This window comes from Hemicordylus capensis, chromosome 3, assembly GCF_027244095.1.
Source record: "Hemicordylus capensis ecotype Gifberg chromosome 3, rHemCap1.1.pri, whole genome shotgun sequence".
In the NCBI taxonomy this organism is placed as follows: domain Eukaryota; kingdom Metazoa; phylum Chordata; class Lepidosauria; order Squamata; family Cordylidae; genus Hemicordylus; species Hemicordylus capensis.
This window is the reverse complement of record NC_069659.1, coordinates 129,001,989-129,019,604: the sequence shown is the minus strand read 5'-3', so window position 1 is coordinate 129,019,604 and position 17,616 is coordinate 129,001,989. Positions and strand designations below refer to the sequence as shown.

The following is a 17,616-nucleotide window of genomic DNA, read 5'->3' as shown; positions in this document are numbered from 1 at the left end:
CCTAACATTTTCCAATGACACCTTGTGGGCACAAATTATTTGAGCAATTTTGGTTGTTACTGGTATAGAATGGTTTCATATTCCACACGTTACAGTATTGTGGTTTACTGCACCAGAAGACACCTTGCTGCCTGAGTTACCTTTTCTAAGCCAACAATTTTTCTTTAATGATTTGCAAATCATCTCTGTCATTCAAATTATTCACCTTCACCAATAAATTGAACCCACATGGCCTAATTTAACATATTGTTATATGCTCTTACCTTCCCATCAGCAGTCACTGCAAAAAGTGTCTGCTCACCACCAATTAATTGCACTGGTCTAAGTGTGGCAAGGGCTTCACATGGAGTTGGAACTTTGACCTTTGCTCCTTCAATGCCTCCAAGCTGTCCTCTGTGGTTATGGCCCCACCCATAAATAGTTCCACTGCCTCCAGCAGAAAGTGTCCAATCATCTGGCCGCCTGTTGAGAAGACTGGTGTGACAGTGGGAAATTCACTGCGCCCTCAGCAGTTCACATACTCAGAGTCTGAATGCCATTCAATATTTCATGACACCCCCTCCCTCTCCCCTCTTAAAAAGAAATGCCCAGGTAACCTGTTCATCCACTGCACCAGCTGTTCATCTTGCTCTCTCTTAAAAACATCATGACTTTCATGTAGAGCATCCATATTTTCATTATCTGCCATTAATTCTCGAATCTTCTTGGCCACCTACAACGTAAGTTATACCACTTAGTGATCAGTTACAATTAAAATAGAGCACAGTATAATTTTTAATGCAGCTTTATCCACTGTTTGTACTGTTCTTGACTGCTAAAGTAGTCAGTCAATCGTGCACTAGGATCTCCTATGAAAATGACGAAGAAGGCAGCACAGCAAATTGTTGGCAAGCTTAAAACTATGTCCTAGTAGAATTCTTGGCATGACAGGCAACATATTTAATTTTCTCACATGTACACTGCTGCTCAGAATAGCTTTTAAACCAACATTTTTGTATTCCATTATTCAATTATTATGATAAACCACTTCTCTAGTACCTCATCAAGGAAGAGGCGAGGCAACGGTGTTCGCTTATCAAGGGCCACAGCAACCCTAGAAGCCATGCAGTATCTTCTAAACCAAGCCCATTTGTGTGTCTCTGCACAGCAGGGAAGTGTATCCAATTCCAGATCACAAGCAAGAGCTACAAGCACCTACAAATAAAAGTAATTCAGTTCAAATGCAAAAGGATTTTCTGACCATATAATATCACTATTAGTTGTCTCCAAATGTTAAACATGTTTCTAAATATTTAAGTGCATGGCTTGTTTTGTTGTAGAAATCATTTCCCCCCTCAAGTCACCCCCTTCAAACTATGCAAATAGTACTTCAGACTGGACTAAGGCTTCTGCCTTTGTTGGTTCAAGTTAGCAAAATCTTTGCATCCCATGCCATGTTACCTTAAAGAAAGGACTGTGAAGCAGTTGCTTGCCACCTCTGACAATGGGATCTTCGTAATCAAATTGCCGCTGCAAAGCTTCAGGAAGGCCTTTTACCAGAGCAGCTAAAGCACTCCCTGTGAAACTCTGGAAAAAGAAAAGAAAAATAGTAGTAGCTTCTTAAATGGCTATTGATAATGATTGCCTTTTGTATTCAAGAACTGGTAATTTAATTGTTACGTTTCACTGGGGGGGGCGGGGCGGGGGTGTGTGTGAGCTCATCTGTGTAATTATACTAACAAAAATTTGCTTCTACACTGGTACAGCCTGAACAAAGCATTCCAGATTTCTTTCTGCACTATTGTGTGGCTGTCATTGCACAAGTCAGTATAATTTAGGATACTGGAGAAGAAATTCATTTCACTTTTGGTGAAGCTAACACCAGAATAAAATTTGGAACTTGCATGAAAATCACCCAACAATGAGTCATATAATAAATGCTATTTCTGGAAATAAAACACAACTCATTTTTAGAGGGGTGAATGACATTCAATGACACGTTAGTGTAGGAAGGTTGCTCATAATGCGTCTTACCATTTAAGTCAGAATTACCTTATACTAAAAAATTCATGTTTTAGCCATAGAAATGTCTGAACTGCTTACCATAGCTCGAGTTTCACCATCATTATCTCCCAGTATTCGGTTGATGTTAATTGATTGGCCAAACTCTGTTGTTAGCAACTTTCGTAGTCTTTGTAAGGCCCACATTCTGTGGCCAGCAGCTACAAGTCACACAAGCGGGGGGAAGAACAAATGCAGATATTTTAAAATAGAGTTTTGTGGTTGATATATAAATTAACTTATTCTGCAGAACTTTGCACCTACCTAAAGCACTGAGCTGGGCACATGCAGCTAGCGAGGCTGCTAAGCGAGGCACAATACTTCTATTAGAAGCAAAATTCAAACGGAAATCCAGCAAACATGTTACTAAATCCATTGAGGGGCAAGAAAGTATGCAGCGATCAGAAAGAAGATCTTTTGGACCTGTGGGAAGAACACAGTAATATTAGCCACTCTGCAATCTAACATTTTTGCTCACATTAATACATTCATTAACTGCAGCCCAGTCTGGGCAATTTGGAAAAGGGGGTGGATTTAAATATACACCATCATTAAATCAAAGCATGGCAATGGTAACTTCACTCTGCAACATGCTAAAAAGGGTCTCAGAGCAAAAGGATCAGGTTTTCAGCTAACATTAATAAATCTCAAAACTGACTATATGCTGTAAAGGGCAGGACAAAGAGCAGCATTCTGTCTTCTGCTGAATATTAACATTTAAAATGCATGGAGTGTGGGCTCTTGGGGAGGCCACTTGCTCCCTGGAGAAAGGATCTTATGCAACTTTTGTAGCCTTCCCATGATGCCCCAGGATCAGGACCTCCCAGTTTCAGGACTGTCTGGTGAGCGCTGCAATGCAAGGAGGCTCTGATGGCAGCTGTAAAGACTTGGTAGAGGAAAGTAGCAAAGAACAGTAAAGCACATTATTGAACAGTCAACGGAACAGAGAACCACCAGGGCACAGAAGGAAAACGTAACCCTGGGGAACATGACTTAGCAGGTGAAGCACCCACAATCAAGAACCAAACGGACCAAATCAACGGAATTCTCAAACCACATCCATAAATCACAGATGGGTCAAATAACGTCCGTGCACTCGGGAGAAAGAACCTCCACAATAAGACTACCAATGTTCCTTTCTCCCCCAGTGTAGGAGGGTATCCATTGTAATTGGATATATCAAAGCAGTTGCCGTGGGGAGGGAAAGTGAATTTATAGTAAAGATGGAAGACAGATCAGGTGGAGACCACTTGCTGGAGCATCATATGTCCAAATACTGCCTATGCAGATTGATGAACATTCAGCTTGTAAAGATGGACAAACTGAGAGGTAGGTGACTAAGCTGCCGCTTTGCAAATCTCTGAAATTGTTGCATCCAAATGGCCATGTTCCTGTTAGAATGCGCCATTATCCTAAGACGTGGATGGAGGTGCATGGATTTGCACGCTGTTGATATACAAGCCTCTATGCAGCACACTAGTGTAGTCATGGAAGGCCTGAAAGCAAGGGACATCAGTTGGAAGGAAATGAACAGCACATCAGTTTGGTGGAAATCTTTAGAGCATCTTAAATAGATTGAGTGCCCTCCTGACATCTAGCTTGTGCCATAAAATTTCTTTTGGATGTACATGAGGATGACAAAGGGAAGGGAGTATAACATCCTGATTTCTGTGGAATACTGTATTCACCCTAGGACATAAGGTGGCATCTGGATTGAGGACCACAGAATCAGGCTGAAATATGCATAGGTGTTTGCACATTTAAAGCACTTCCAGCTCCGAGCTGGGAGAAAAATGGCCATCATGGATGGGAAAAGGCCATGATTTTTTCTGATGGCAACCAGGAACATGACTTTCAATTTCAGAAGCTTGATAGACATAGTGCTGGGCAGTTTGAAAAGGGATTGAGTCAGAACATTGAGTACTTTGTTAAGGTTCCAGGATGGGGACCTATGAACTGTAGGTGGAGCCAAATTAGTTGTGCCTTTGAGAAAACACATGATATCAGGATGGATGGCCAAGGACTTCTTAGCATAGGGTGAAGAACTGAAGAGTGTGCCAACGCTTGCCATTTCAAAGTACTGGGTCATAATCCTTTATCAACTCCTGATTGCAGAAAGTCCAATTGTTGTGTGGTAGATGCCTTCAGTGAATCAATGTGTTGTACATTAGACCATTTGAGGAAGGCGGATTAAATGCTCTGATAAATCCTAATAGTGGACTGACGCTGAGAAGCCAGTATAGTGTACCTGAACCTTTGTTGAGTACCCTTTGGAAGCTAAGATGGCCTTTTCAGTATCCAGGCATGAAGATGAAGCTACAAAAGTTTGGGGTGGAGAAGAAGGCCTTGAGAAAGAAGGTTGTGTCGATCTGGTAGAGGCATGGGTGAGAGGAGAGGTGATAGAGAGGCCAGTGAGATCCAAGAACCAAGGTCTCCTGGGCCAGAATGGCATCACCATGATTAGTATAGGTTGTTGCTCTCTGACTTTCTGGATCATTCGAGGTATCAGGGCAATGGGATGAAACATGTATAGTGACCCAAAGCCAAGGGGTCACCAGGGCGTCTACTCCTGCTACCTGAGGGCAATAGTATCAGCTGCAGAATCTTTGGGTTGTGTGTTGAGGAGCAAAGATTGATGGCCAGCTGGCCATACTTGTGAACAATCATGTAGAACACCTCAGGGAAGAGCATTAATTCTGCATGGTCCAGCCGATGTCCGCTTAGCCAGTCTGCCTCCGAGTTGTCTTGTCCCCTGGGACGTTGTGCTTGGAGAGACACTAGATGTTGCTCGGCCCAAGTGAACAACATATTGGTTTCTTCTGTCAGGGATTGAGAGTGAGTGCCACCCTGTCTGTTGATGTGCACCTTCACTACCACATTGCCTGTTCAGATCAACACATGATGACCGGACCTTGTCCCTGAAGTGTAGAAAGGCCAGGCAAACTGTGCTAGCTCTAGTCAATTTATGCTGTGGGCTGCCTTGGCAGGGGACCAAGTGCCCTGAGCAAGAAGATGCCATGGTGAACCCCCAGCCAGTGATACTGGCATCTGTCATGATCTGAACTCTGTGATTGGTTTTGCAATAAGTGCCCTTGTAAGGTGCTGGAGATGTCCACCATTCCAGATACCGGTGTAACAATGATGACACAGTTATGTTGATGAGTCTCGTGGCCAAGATGCTGTCTTAGTGAGGCAGAAATGTCCACTGAAGTACTTTGGAGTGCCATCTGGCTCAAGGGACTATGTCTAGACAGGATATCATGCTCTCTAGCAGTTGGGCTAGGGCCATGATGTCGGCCATAGAGTGTGCCCGAATCCTCTGAATGAAGGAGCACATTTTGCACTTCCATTCTTGCATCAAAGTAAAGGTCCCATGTTGAGTATGAGCATGTACGCCCAGGTGTTCAATCTGCTGTGATGGGACAAAGGAGCTTTTCATTCTGTTTACGAGGAAGCCGTGGGACTATGGGAGAACTAGGACCTGGTTGATGTCCCCCTGAGCTTGGGAAAATGAATGTGATCTGATGAGGAGGTTGTTTAGATACAAATAGACATGTAGGTTTTGCAGCCACATGTGTGCCACCAGGGCGACTATCACTTTCATGAATAACTCTGGGGACTGAGGACAGCCTGAATGGGAGCATCCAATATTGAAAGTGTTTCCCTGAGTAGGAGAAGTGAAGAAATTGCCAGTGTGCAGGTAGAATTGGGATGTGAAGGTATGCTTTCTGTAGATCTACTGATGTGAGATAGTCATTTTGTTGAATCACCTAGAAAATGGTGTGTAGAGTTTCCATCCAGAACTTGCGTTTCTTTATGAATTTGTTGAGATTCTACAGGTCTAACACCACCCTCCATGAACTGTGGCTTTTTTATTACATCAAGCAGGCTGTAGTGCAGTGGTGGCATCCATGGTGTTTTAGGAATTGCTACTGGAATTTCTTCGACATCCTGCTCGATGTGGAGGCCACTGCTTAAAAAACCTTGAAAGGCCGACCCCATGGGGTGCTATTTGAAGAATCCAGCAAAGCCAGTAAAGTATTAGCTGTGTTTGGATCCAAAGTGGCTTCATCATCATGTTCCACAGTGAAGTCAATGTAGTCTCCTCTATCCACATGTTGCTGTTGTTGTGTTGGTGTCAAAGGGGACTGGCACTGGTGTTTGTGCTGGAGAAAGTTGAAGTACCCTTCTAGGTGGCACAGCAGTAAAAGGTGAGCGCGGTAATGCTGCTGACATTGTGGTCGGCAGTTGAAGGTGTGCTATCCTTCAATTTTGACTTGCTTCAATGTTTTTTATGTGGCAGAGAATCCTCCTGCTCCGAGGAGTGGCTCCTTTTCTTATCCCTATGTCAATAAGCCAGCTTTAGGACTTCCTTTGGCCGTTTGAATTCCGGCTCTGTTCTCTCAGCAGCGGTTTTAGACTGCATATCAGCAGATCCCTGCACAGCCCGGCAACGCACCTGTTCTTGATACCGATGTTGAGGGGTAATTTGGCCTCGGTGTCCATGGATGAAGCACCTTGTCATATAGTGCTGCGCATAAATGCAGCGCCCGATTTTTAAAAGTTTGTTTAGGAAAAGAACAACATATTTTGCAATGCTGCTGGGTTGTGCTGCTCTCCTAAGCACATGAGGTATGAATCATTGTGGTCTGTTGATGGCAATTTAGCCATCAACACCTGAATGGTTTTTTTGGTCTCCATCGCCAGTGAAGGCGCGCCCCAAGGCTTCAGCCTCGTGGCTCCAAAAACAAAATTCCAGAATACCGTAACCAGTCCATTAAACGTCAGAATAGTAAAAAACAGTCCAAGTCCAATAGGAATAAATATAAATATATAATTTCTTGTCTTTATCTCAAATGAATCTAGATGAACTGAGGAGCCAGCAACGAGGTGTTGATGCACTGACTGTCAAATACAAACTGAGAAAATGGAACCCCCAACTGTCAATTACAACAGAGCATGTGCAAGGCAGAGTGGGCATCATGAGGAGTTAGTCAATCTACCCGTGAGGTCCCTGTGTAGGCGCAGAACCCATTCCTTATTAACGCAATGGATCACGATCCAGAACCAGCACATAGGCTGAACCACAAATAATAGTTCCGCAAATAACGAGATTCTTCTGTATTTGCTTAGTCCCTTGTGGAAGAAGATCCACAGGTACTCATAATTGCTTTCATTAATATTGTTAATTGTAATTTAATAATTAATGCACTGAAAATTGACCTCGGCCCCCGCACACCAAGTCATGGTTGGTTCTGGCCCACTGGGGTATTTGAGTTGAGCACGCTGACCTAGATGGGTATTGTTAAAAAGGGCTGCTTTTGTCTGGATATTAATGATTAATAAAGGTGCTTCTGTGAGGCAAGTTACATGTACAGTGTTTTGTGTTATTGTATTCCATGGATTAGAAACCAATATCTCCTTCCTTTCTCTTCCTTTTTCTTATTGTTTCTCATGTGGCTAACACAAATTTTCCTGATAACAGGGTTCAGTTAAAAAATGGAACAAGTAAGCCAATGCAATTAATGATTCTGTCTTCATGTAAAATTTGATATTCACCTGCTGCTGGCATAATAGGATAAACAGTGAAACGCCAGCCCCATCCATTCACAGAACCATCACTAATGAACTTCCATTTTAATTCATCGCCTGGAATGCGCAGTTCACTTGACCAATCAGACCATTCACGACCTGAAAGGTTGAGATGAGTTATACAACTACGTTTTGACTGTAAAGCACCATATACAATGATGGAGTTCCATCAATAACACTTCAATTTTACTGAGGACCGTACAAGACATTCCTAAAAATATATAACTGTGAAGCACTAGCTGCATCATTATCCCCACAGCAGAAAAATAAAAGCAAATAAGAACCTGGACTGAAGTGTCATTGGATCTTTCTCCTGAGATGCTGAAGAAACAAACAGCTTTAAAAAACAAAGCAAAAAAGTTTTACAGCTGTGCTTAAAGTGGTGGCTTTGTCTCACAACTAGATTAAATAAAAGCTAAGATAAGTAGTTTTACAAAGCACAAGGAGCATATGAAGTTACTAATTTAAAATTAAAAGAAAAAATAGTCTTTCTAAATATTGTACAAAGGAATAAAAACAGTAGCACAATGATACAAGGTTTTACTTTTGCTTATGAGTGTGGCAGGGGAAAATTATTTGATTCTATTGCTTTGAAAGCCCTTTCAAAGTACATGTGATATTCAACACATACTGTACGATCTGTGTCCAGTGTATGAATATACAGATCTGTACAGACAGCCATTCACAAATTATGTTCAACACATATACAATAAGTAGTACATGTCCTTTCTGATCCCCGCATTTGAGAGAGCCTACACCCATGTTTATGTTTAAAATTAACACATGTACATATGCAGACACACCTGTATGCTTTACAACATGTCTGAATAGGCGCAAATCCATATCCAATGTATAGAACGTTAAAGAGTATGAAAGCTGTTCTGACAGTCTATTTGATTTTGTTTGAAGGCTACTGATCCCATCCCCAAATTACTCTATAAAAAATTACAGTACAGTAAGTTGTGTCAGTAAGCCATGATAAGCTTAAAAAAAATTAACACCAATGAAGCAATTTGATATTTAGTCTCATTACCTGATCGGACAGAGACTATCCTGTTAACTCCATCCATGACAGTGAGTGGGTCATGGCGTCTCTCTGTGGAACATTGGCGGTCAAATTCCACTCTAAGTCCTTCAGCACCTAGATAGCAAAAGCCACAAAAGTAGTTTGATATTTTTTACACCAAAGCAATTTTATTCATTCATTCATTCTTTCGATTTATATACCACCCTTTCAAAATGGCTCAAGGCAGTTTACAACAGGATAAAAACAATTAAAACCAGTTCAAAACTATAAAAACAGAATAAAACCAATTTAAGCATTCAAACAGCTAAAAACCCTGGAAAATCAAGGCAATGATTTAAAACAATTTAAAACAGTTTACAGTAATTTAAAAACCCTGGAATGACTTTTTAAAAGTCATCTGAAAAATCATTTTGATTTTGATCAAAATGTTTTGTGCTATATATTTAATGGGGTGTCTTGTCCTTTCCAGCAGGAAAAATTTAAATAATCATTGCATGATGAACATCTGAAGAGCAACTGACTAGTACCTATAGTTTATGCATATACTTTACAAACAAAGCTTACCTGTTAGAAGACACCTTAATTGGGCTAATTTGCACTTGTGACAAAAGCAATTAATATTAAGCTTTTATTAAAATATTAAGAAATACAGACCACTAGAGAGTAAAAGGCTGGAAAGATGGCAATTTATCTGGAAATGTGTGCACCCTTCTCAAGAAATTTGCTATTATTTTAACAGACAATATGGATGCAACTATTTCTAAATTCATCCAAAATACTGACCTCCTTAGTTATTTAGTAATTGTTAACAGATATTAGAACCATTGTGCTGCATTAAGTGCTAGAATTGCCCTTTTAACACTCTTTAAGCATCACAACTGTGTACACAGGGAATATTAAGTGATACATGAAATGTGAGCCACCCCGAGCAGTAATGTACTGGAGGACCAGGGTATGAATATTTTAATTAATTAATTAAAGTCCTTGGGTGACCTTAATTACAATTCTCATATTATTTTATTGATCTACATTAATCAAAGAGATCAAAACTTGTCAGCCGCAAAAAGGATAAATAAAACAGAAGCACACATATTTGCAAAGCTTTAGAAAGGAAGCTGAAGGCCCAGATACAATTCACAGTAAAAAGCGACAAAAAAAATTCCATCCTTCAGGATACCTGGTGGAAATTTAGTACCTGGTATTTTAACAGTGCCACTGGTGGAAGTATCATCTGTATATGGATGACTACTTTCCACCACCACAGGTTGTGAAGACAGACGACCACTTTGTGAATCAGTTGCCACATCTTCCAGCTCTGTAACACACAGCTCTAACAGCATATCAGCCACCTGAAAATATAATATTTGCTTTGTGACCAAGCAAAGACTTATAGATGTTCCTCAAGTATACATTTCTGTCACAGGTTAGTTCAATGGTCAGATTACAACCAGAAACAAAATTACAGGAGAGCGCAATATTCTCCATCAGAAGTAGAACATTAGGGAAGTTAAAAAATCATCCAAGTGACTGGTTCAGGAAAGCTACACTACACACTCCCCGCTAACTAAGAAGAGGCAGCTTTTTAAAGTGGTGATTCTCTTTCTTTAGCAGTGGGAGAGCAACTGGCCCTATGCATCACTCCAGTGGCTGCTGCTGTTGTCTATCTTATGGTTTAAAAAAAAAAAAAAAAGAATGTGAGCTTTTGGGAGACAGGGAGCAATTTTATTTTATCTTATCTTTTTCTCCCTCTCTCTGGATAATGACAACCACCAATATTTATATACCACTTTTCAACAACAGTACTCAAAACAGTTTACAGAGAGAGGGAGAGGGATATCTATATAAACTGCTTTGGGAACTTCTGTTGAAAAGCAGTATATAAATATTGGTTGTCAAGATGAAAGCAAAGGAGGAAAAATCCCCTGATCACCAACAAGGCATGGGGAAGTAGGAGGCTAAATTATTCGGGTAAGGAATGAAACTGCCTCCTAAAGTAAGTGTGGCTACTGACTCCTTGTCTATTGTAGAGAATAAGCACTAATATTTATTTATTTTATTTTAAAACAAACAAATAAATAAATAAGCACTAATATTCTCAATGCCTGCAGAAGCCTTTAACTTTTCAGCAGCAACTTATTTCAGCTTGTTGGAGCCAAACTAGATGGGACATTTTATGAGTAAATAACATGCACACATACATTATTTGCCCTGGAAGAAGAAAAGCTTGGATCCAATGGGTAGGGTTACCATCCCCTATTCTGTCATCACCATGGTCCTGATCCACATCAGGGGGCCTATACGCATGCTATTTATATCCAAAAAAGCAAGTACGCTGGGATCAATGATGCAACTAACATCACATCTCACCTGGCTCTTGGAAAGCATTACGCTTAAAGAACAACCAATGACGCAACCTTTAACGAACCTGAGGGTAAGCAGTGCCCATGCCAGACAGTACAGCTGAAAGAACGTCCTTTCCCTTCTCTCCAGCACGAGTGGACACAGCAAGTTTTAACAGGTCAACCATGACTCTGGTGTCATCTGGTACCAGAAGACCAGTGAACTCATCTAAATATTGGGGCTCTGGACCAGAGACTTTACTTTGGCTTTCCACATCCTTCAAATTAAAATGGAAGACAAAACAGATGAAAAGAATAAAATGGAAGCTTTTACTGTAACTAGTCATGGTGCCTAAAGATAGAACCCTAAACAAGACCAGATTTATCACTTATCAAGACAATCCAACATCTACAGCTTTGAACCCTGCAGTCTCATAGGCTAACAGCTTAATTGCATTCTCCTTGCTAAATCTCTATCTTTAGAACTTCAAAATACAAATAAAATGATACGGTTTCTAGAGTGACAATTTTTTGGAATTCAAAACAGATAATAGACAGATAATCATGACAGTAATTCCAAGCTCCACTTAGGAAAGGATTTTTATCCAAGTTTCTCTTTAAAAACTTTCCTAATTGAAAAATTGAAATGTTTTTGGACAAGAAATGAAAAGAGGCCCACAGATACTCTGAAATCTGATTAATCAGAAATGCTATAGCATCTGGCCATGCTACAACCCAGCTTGTATGCTGTCATATATTCAGCATAAAGTCTATCCACCAGCACCCACGTCCAGTTACATTTGGAGAAATATAATATATCCCCACATCTATTAGTTAAAGTGAACAACCGTACTTCTTTGGTTTTTGTCATAGTCTCTGCTATTATACTGGCTGCTCCAGGATCATCCGTGACAGGAATGAAAGGACGAGATGAAGCTGAGGAAGCTGAGGGAGTCACAGCAGAGGGAGTCACAGCATCCTCTGCTGAAGTCACCTAACCAAGCAGAACAATGTGACAGTAAGGGTTTGTTGAAGCCAATTTACAGGATTTCACAAAGCCAAAACTTTAAGCAGCACCACTAGCCATAAGAGAGCAACACAAACTGCAAGCATTTTACAATTGTCCCTAAAAACCACTTAAGAGTCAGAATAAAACAGGTTGCCTATGATCTGGTAGAGATCCATCAACATCCATAAGAATGAATAATGCGCCTGCGCAGGACCGTCGTGGTAGCATGCTGCAGCTTGTTGAGGAGACCGAGCCCTGCCCCCACACCTACAGCAGGCTATTCAAAGGTGGGCCGGGCGCCATGTTCTTCAGTTCTTGGATGATCGCTGTGGAGGACGATCATCCGGAATCAGTGAGTTCATCATCGGAGAATAGTGTGCACATTCAGTATGCACATAGCGTAGGCACTACTAGTGCCATTTTGGAAGGGCGGTATAAAAATAAAATAAAATAAAATAAAATAAATAGGGGCGGGGGGGCGGGGAGGTCTTATGTCGACGGATCTCTATCAGATCAATAGTTACAGGTGAGCAACCTGTTTATCTGGACTGAGATCCGTAAAGATCCATGCCCCTGCTAACTTGGTAAAGAGGCACCTTTTAATGTGGTGATTCTCTTTATTTAGCAGAGGGAGAGTAACTGGCCCTATCCACCCCCAGCACAGTACCTCCAGTGACTGTTGCTGCTTATCATGTTTCTTTTTAGATTGTGAGTCCTTTGGGGACAGGGTTCCATCTTATTTATGTATTATTACTTACCCTGAGCCATTTTTGCAAGGACGGTATAGAAATTGGAAGAAGGAGGAGAAGTGGTGTTTAGCTAGCTCCCAAGGCTACCCCTGATAGGTTTGCAGCTGAAGAAGCGGAGGCACAGGTTGAGTGCGCCTTGATTGCTTCTGGTGGTTTCACATTCTGTGACTTGTAGGTGAGCATAATGAGTTCAACTAGCCATCTGAACATCCTTTGTCTTGAAATGCAGGAGCCTCTCACAGTGCCCTTGTGGGCTACAAATAAGCGTTTGATGGTTCTGAAGTCCTTAGTGTGATCCAAGTAATATATAAGCGCCCTGCAAGGAGTATATTGCACATCCTAAAGGGGTAGATGGACTCTTAAAGAATGTAGGAAGAACTATGTCCTGGTTGAGGTGGAAGATGGACACCACCTTGGGTAGAAAATCCAGGTGCATACTCATTAGCACTTTATTGGGATAAATTCTGGTGTGTGGTGAATCTATCTGCAAAACTGTCAATTCACTAATGTGTTTAGCCATAAAGGCCAGTAGGAGGGCAGTTTTCAAAGTCACTAGCTTGACAGTTGCAGAACTCATTGGTTCAAATGGGGCTTTGAATAAAGCCGAAAGGACCAAGGATATGCTCCACGGTTCAACAGGTATACAAATGGGTGGATATAGATTCATGAGGCCTTTCAGGAAAGCCTTACTATCTGGGTATGAAAAGAGAGTCTTTTCATTACAGCCTGGATGTTTTGAGGCGAGTGCTGCTAGATGCACCTTTACAGATACATTAGCCAACCCATGTGATTTTAGAGTAGTCAAGTAGACGAGCACATCCTTAATTGTGGCTTGTGTAGGTTGAAAACTATGTGCCCTTGCATAAGCTTTGAAATGAAGCCATTTACTACAGTAATTTCTGCTGGAAGACTTCCTTTGGTTAAAGTAGGAGTTTATTTAAGAGCCAATCCACCATGCTGTTAGATGGAGTATGAGAACGTCTGGATGCTGTATGCTGCCATTGTCTACTGTTAGGAGATCTGTTTCTTGTGGAAGTCTTTGGTACTGTTTCCCTGATAATTTGAGTACCTGTGGAAACCATGGAGTCACCAGAATACCCAATGTTGGGGCAATTAGAAGACGGGCAACCACTCGGCTGATCAGTGGTCACGGAGGAAACATATATGGGATCTCTTGCTACCAATCTAGCTGGAAGGCATCCCCCAGTGATCGTGGGCCGTGCCTTGTGCTGGAGCAGAAATGAATGCATTTTGTTTTCTCTGAGGTGGCAAAGAGATCTATAGTCAGCTGTATTCAACTCCCAAAGAGAGGTGCAATGTATTCTGTCTTGATTTCCCATCCAAGCTGTTGCTGTTGTGGGAGAACTTGACTTAAGTCGTCCACCAGGAAGTTGTCCAGGCCCTTTATGTGGATGGCCATCGGATAGACTTGATGCTGGATGCAACAATGCCATAATTGTAGGCTAAGTGCACAAAGACTTTGGGACACTGACCCCCTCGATGGTTGATGTAGGCCAGGCAGTGGTATTGTCTAACTGCACTTGTACAATTTTCCACTGTAGAAGTGGTAGGAAGGCTTTCATTGCTTTATAGACAGCCAGAAGTTCCAGGAAATTGATGTGCAATTGTGTTTGTTGAAGGGCCCACTTGCCCTGAATCTGATGTGTTCTGCAGGGGGGGCAGAGAGACGTCTGTTAGCCAAATAAAAGGAGCCATCATTTGGAAAGGAATCCCTTCCAGTAGATTTCTGCCCATGAACCACGAGATAAGTGAGCGTAGAATTTGATCCGGGATCACTAGACGTGGGTCTTGACGATCCACATTCGGGTGGAAAAATGACAGAAACCCAAGTGGTAACCTGCACACCTTTAATTGGGCATGTCACACCACTGTGTTGCAGGATGTCATTAGACATAGGAGTTTTTGAACAAGTTGGGCCTCCTCTGGAAATGGAGAACCATTTCCATGGATGCTGCTGGAAATGGAGAACCAAGTCTCTGACACATTGGAAGTGTTCCAGAGACAAGTATGACTTCCTAGTTTCTGTGTCTAGGACCACTCCAATGTAGTGGATTACACGAACTGGCTCCAGTTTGGATTTTTTTCAAACGTGTGATGTGTGCGGTGCACGCGCGCCACGACGGGCGCATGCGTGCCGGCAACTTCCTCTTTTTCCGAGCAACAATGGGGCCAGGGAGGAACGCTGCTGCCTAAAACTTTGCGTAAAAGTCAAGCACCGGAGGGGGAAGAGTGGCGGGAGGGGTAAGTACTACCCCCCGCCCTTAAAGCTAGACACCCCCCCAGTGCCGGACCGCGCCTCCGTGCCAACATCTTATGACACATACAAAAATTAAATGACAAAATACAAAGTAGAAATGCAACATGCAAGATCAATAAATATATAGAACAATAAATGCAAAAATGGGAGAACTGGTAAGTATGGGTATCCAGACAAAACCCAAGATGTCTTCAGGATAAGAAAATGTAATAAGTACATACAGTTCAGGTCATGAGTCCTTGAATCAGAAAAAAACAAGCGACATGCTCTGTGATGACTGATGGTAGACTTGTCCTCTTGACCCTTGTCCAACATGGCTTGTTCGATCTAACAGGGAGGTTGTTGTAAACAGCCTGGTGGAAATTATAAATGCTTCTCTGAGGGAGGACAAGATGCCTCCTTGTCTTAAGGAGGCAATCATTAGACCTCTTCTAAAGAACCACACATTAGATCCCTCAGAGTTGAGCAATTATAGGCCTGTTTCCAACCTCCCATGGCTGGGCAAGGTAATTGAGAGGGTGGTGGCCTCTCAGCTCCAGGTGGTCTTGGAGGAAACTGATTATCTAGACCCATTTCAAACTGGTTTTCGGGCGGGCTATGGGATGGAGACTGCTTTGGTCAGCCTGATGGATGATCACCAATTGGCAATTGACAGGGGAAGTGTGACTCTGTTGGTCCTTTTGGATCTCTCAGTGGCTGTCAATACTATCGACCATAGTATCCTTCTGGAACATCTGAGGGGGGTGGGAGGCACTGTTCTACAGTGGTTCCGCTCCTAACTCTCGGATAGATTCCAGATGGTGTCAATTGGAGACTGTTCCTCTTAAAAATCTGAGCTTAAGTATGGTGTCCCTCAAGGCTCCGTACTTTCTCCAATACTTTTTAACATCTACATGAAACCGCTGGGAGAGATCATCAGGGGATTTGGAGCTGGGTGTTACCAGTATGCTGATGACACCCAGATCTACTTCTCCATGTCAACTTCTTCAGGAGCTGGCATATCCTCCCTAAATGCCTGCCTGGAAGCACTAATGGGCTGGATGAGGGAGAATAAACTGAAGCTGAATCCAGATAAGATGGAGGTACTTATTGTGCGGGGTCAGAACTCTAGAGATGATTTTGATCTGCCTGTTCTAGATGGGGTCACACTTCCCCAAAAGGAACAGGTTTGCAGTCAGGGAGTAGTTCTGGATTCACACCTCTCCCTGGTTTCTCAGGTTGAGGCGGTGGCCAGGGGTGCTTTCTATAAGCTCTGGCTGATACACCAGCTGCGTCCGTTTCTCGAGATCAATGACCTCAAAACTGTGGTACAGCTGTTGGTGATCTCCAGATTTGACTTTTGTAATGCGCTCTACATGGGGCTGCCTTTGTACATAGTCCGGAAACTTCAGCTGGTTCAGAACGCGGCAGCCAGGTTGGTCTCTGGGTCATCTCGGAGAGACCATGTTACTCCTTTACTGATGGAGTTACACTGGCTGCCAATAGGTTTCCGGACAAAATACAAAGTGCTAGTTATAACTTACAAAGCCCTAAATGGCTTAGGCCCTGGGTATCTAAGAGAGCATCTTCTTCATTATGAGCCCCACCGCCCATTGAGGTCATCTGTGGAAGTCCGTCTCCAGTTACCACCAACCCGTTTGGTGGCTACACAGAGATGGGCCTTCTCGGTCGCTGCCCCGAGATTGTGGAATGCGCTCCCTGCTGAGATACGATCCTCCGCATCTCTGGCAATTTTTAAAAAAACACCTGAAAACCCATCTTTTCACCCAAGCTTTCTCAGCTTCCTAAATTTTGGGGTTTTTAATATCTGGTCTATTTTAAAATTCAAAACCCGATTTCAGGGGTTTTAATCACTGTAACTGTTTAATTGTTTTAAAATGTTTTTAAATTGTTATATTGTTTTTAAATTGTTATATTGTTTTTAATTTGTTTTAGCTCTTTACTGTTTTAGTGGTTTGTTTTAATTGTAAACCGCCTTGAGCCATTTTGGAAGGGCAGTATATAAATAAAATAAAATAAATAAAATAATAGATGACAAAGCAAACAAGGGAGAGCACACTACAGCCACCCCGGGATAAGTAGCTGTTTCGCACAGCACTTCATCAGGGGCTATTTTGTATATTTATTGATCTTGGATCTTGTATATTCATTGATCTTGAATGTTCTATTTCCACTTTGTATTTTGTCATTTAATTTTTGTATGTGTCATAAGATGTTGGCAATTCATGTGGTTTGACCACAATTGGATAAGACGTTAGTTTACCAACATTTTGGCGACACACCTGTCTTGTGTGTCCACATTTGGCCAGGTGGCTTTGGCAATTTCATAAAGGCGATCTTTGTTACATATTCTATATCAGTTTGATTGTTTTCAAGTGTGTTGAGAGTTCATTTATTTATCATTTATTTTTTGATGATGGGCTTTTTGCTCTCCTTCTCTTCATTCCGTGAACCCCGTTTTTCCTTGTCTTTGTTTGTTGGGGTTGGCTTGATTTCCCCTTGCCGTGAAAACGGCATTTGTGATAAGGCTGGTACTGCTTCCTAAGATCCCGGGGCTCCTGCTGTCTGAATGCAGACTTCTG

At 42.0% G+C, this 17,616-nt stretch overlaps 1 protein-coding gene across 4 annotated transcripts in view; it reads right to left on the bottom strand.

Annotated features, from left to right (window-relative positions):
- HERC2 (HECT and RLD domain containing E3 ubiquitin protein ligase 2) overlaps nucleotides 1–17,616 on the bottom strand; it is a 201,984-nt gene that overhangs the window by 42,341 nt on the left and 142,027 nt on the right. For all 4 annotated transcript variants that reach the window (XM_053306133.1, XM_053306134.1, XM_053306136.1 and 1 more), the window contains exons 68-78: nucleotides 11,852–11,992; nucleotides 11,085–11,276; nucleotides 9,855–10,008; nucleotides 8,666–8,773; nucleotides 7,600–7,731; nucleotides 2,305–2,463; nucleotides 2,083–2,201; nucleotides 1,441–1,566; nucleotides 1,039–1,194; nucleotides 597–712; nucleotides 264–462 (exon numbers count right to left, since the gene is read on the bottom strand). In XM_053306133.1, the coding sequence (XP_053162108.1) occupies nucleotides 264–462; nucleotides 597–712; nucleotides 1,039–1,194; nucleotides 1,441–1,566; nucleotides 2,083–2,201; nucleotides 2,305–2,463; nucleotides 7,600–7,731; nucleotides 8,666–8,773; nucleotides 9,855–10,008; nucleotides 11,085–11,276; nucleotides 11,852–11,992 (1,602 nt within the window). The remainder of the gene's footprint in view (nucleotides 1–263; nucleotides 463–596; nucleotides 713–1,038; nucleotides 1,195–1,440; nucleotides 1,567–2,082; nucleotides 2,202–2,304; nucleotides 2,464–7,599; nucleotides 7,732–8,665; nucleotides 8,774–9,854; nucleotides 10,009–11,084; nucleotides 11,277–11,851; nucleotides 11,993–17,616) is intronic.